The 1,841-nt window shown below is 62.2% G+C and overlaps 1 protein-coding gene across 1 annotated transcript in view; it reads left to right on the top strand.

Annotated features, from left to right (window-relative positions):
• Nucleotides 1-1,033: 1,033 nt before the first annotated feature.
• FOXC2 (forkhead box C2 (MFH-1, mesenchyme forkhead 1)) overlaps nucleotides 1,034-1,841 on the top strand; it is a 3,069-nt gene continuing 2,261 nt past the window's right edge. The window contains exon 1 of the mRNA XM_008569980.1: nucleotides 1,034-1,840. Within this exon, the coding sequence (XP_008568202.1) occupies nucleotides 1,034-1,840 (807 nt within the window). The remainder of the gene's footprint in view (nucleotide 1,841) is intronic.

Genomic DNA, 1,841 nt, shown 5'->3' with positions numbered 1-1,841 from the left:
GGGTGGGCGCCAGGGGAACTCAGTCTCCGGGGTTCGCCTCTACAACTTTACAGGTAATTCTTGAAGACCCCAAACCTGGAAACTCCTTAATGATAATTAATTATTTGGTTAAATAAAGACGACATCCAGGGGAGGCCCTCTCCATTCCAATCCAGAACGTTGGCTTTGAATCCATTACACGGGGCCCCAATAATTAGGAAATCTAATTATTCGCCTCATCTCTCATTAATAAGAAAAATGTCCTAGGATCTTTGCTACTTACGAGGTCTTTGGGGGAGATATTTGCTCACATTCATCAATTCGATTTCATGTTTTAAGCAATTTTTTTTTTTTTTTTTTTTGGCCAAGGAACCCTTTTTGTTATTGTACTGGGAACGTGAGCCCATTAACCAAAATGTGATAATAAAATTAATTTTAATAAGGTCTAACTCTTTTACAAAAATATTCTTTTCACGTTAAGACTGAGCTGCAGAAAGCGGGCGCTGCGCGTTTGGGTCTTAGAGCCGACGGATTCCAGCGCTCCTCGTCCTGATTGGCTCCGCCTCCCCACAGCTGCCGGGCGATTGGCCCAAAGTTCCGGGAGGGGGCGTGGCCCGAGGAAAGTAAAAACTCGCTTTCAGCAGGATTTTTGAAACTTTTCCCAATCCCTAAAAGGGACTTGGCCTCTTTTTCCGGGCTCGGCGGGGCAGCCACTCCGGACCCCGGCTCGCCGCTCCTCGGGGCTGCCGATCTGCTGGGGGGCTTGGGGAGCCGCCTGCCCCTCCTCGCGAGGACCGAGGGGCCAGCCTCGGTCCCCCGCGCCCCGCGGGTAGCGTCTCCGCCGCGTCCCCGGCCGCCCGCGCGTGCTNCGGTCCGCTGAAAGCCCGCGCCCCTCCCCCGCCTCGCCCCCGAGGCCTGCCGGAGCCGGGGCTCCCCCCATCGGCCCCCATCCTCTCGCGCTCTCGCCCTGGTGCTCGCGCTCGCTCTCCGGGCCCTCCAAGCTCCCGGCCGCGGTCCGTGCGCGCAGGCGGCGGCGAGCCGTCCCGGACGCAGCATGCAGGCGCGCTACTCCGTGTCCGACCCCAACGCCCTGGGAGTGGTGCCTTACTTGAGCGAGCAGAACTACTACCGGGCGGCGGGCAGCTACGGCGGCATGGCCAGCCCCATGGGCGTCTACTCGGGCCACCCGGAGCAGTACGGCGCGGGCATGGGCCGCTCCTACGCGCCCTACCACCACCACCAGCCCGCGGCGCCCAAGGACCTGGTGAAGCCGCCCTACAGCTACATCGCACTCATCACCATGGCCATTCAGAACGCGCCCGAGAAGAAGATCACCCTGAACGGCATCTACCAGTTCATCATGGACCGCTTCCCCTTCTACCGGGAGAACAAGCAGGGCTGGCAGAACAGCATCCGCCACAACCTCTCCCTCAACGAGTGCTTCGTCAAGGTGCCCCGCGACGACAAGAAGCCCGGCAAGGGCAGCTACTGGACCCTGGACCCGGACTCCTACAACATGTTCGAGAACGGCAGCTTCCTGCGGCGCCGGCGGCGCTTCAAGAAGAAGGACGTGCCCAAGGAGAAGGAGGAGCGGGCCCACCTCAAGGAGCCGCCCCCCGCGGCGTCCAAGGGCCCCCCGGCCGCCGGGCCCCCCCTAGCGGACGCCCCCAAGGAGGCCGAGAAGAAGGTGGTGATCAAAAGCGAGGCGGCGTCGCCGGCGCTGCCGGTCATCACCAAGGTGGAGACGCTGAGCCCCGAGAGCGCGCTGCAGGCCAGCCCGCGCAGCGCGGCCTCCACGCCCGCCGGCTCCCCCGACGGCTCGCTGCCCGAGCACCACGCCGCGGCGCCCAACGGGCTGCCCG

This window comes from Galeopterus variegatus, unplaced genomic scaffold (genome assembly GCF_000696425.1).
Source record: "Galeopterus variegatus unplaced genomic scaffold, G_variegatus-3.0.2 Scaffold550, whole genome shotgun sequence".
Classification (NCBI taxonomy): domain Eukaryota; kingdom Metazoa; phylum Chordata; class Mammalia; order Dermoptera; family Cynocephalidae; genus Galeopterus; species Galeopterus variegatus.
Note: the sequence above shows the minus strand (reverse complement) of the source record. Positions and strands in the feature narration are given on the sequence as shown.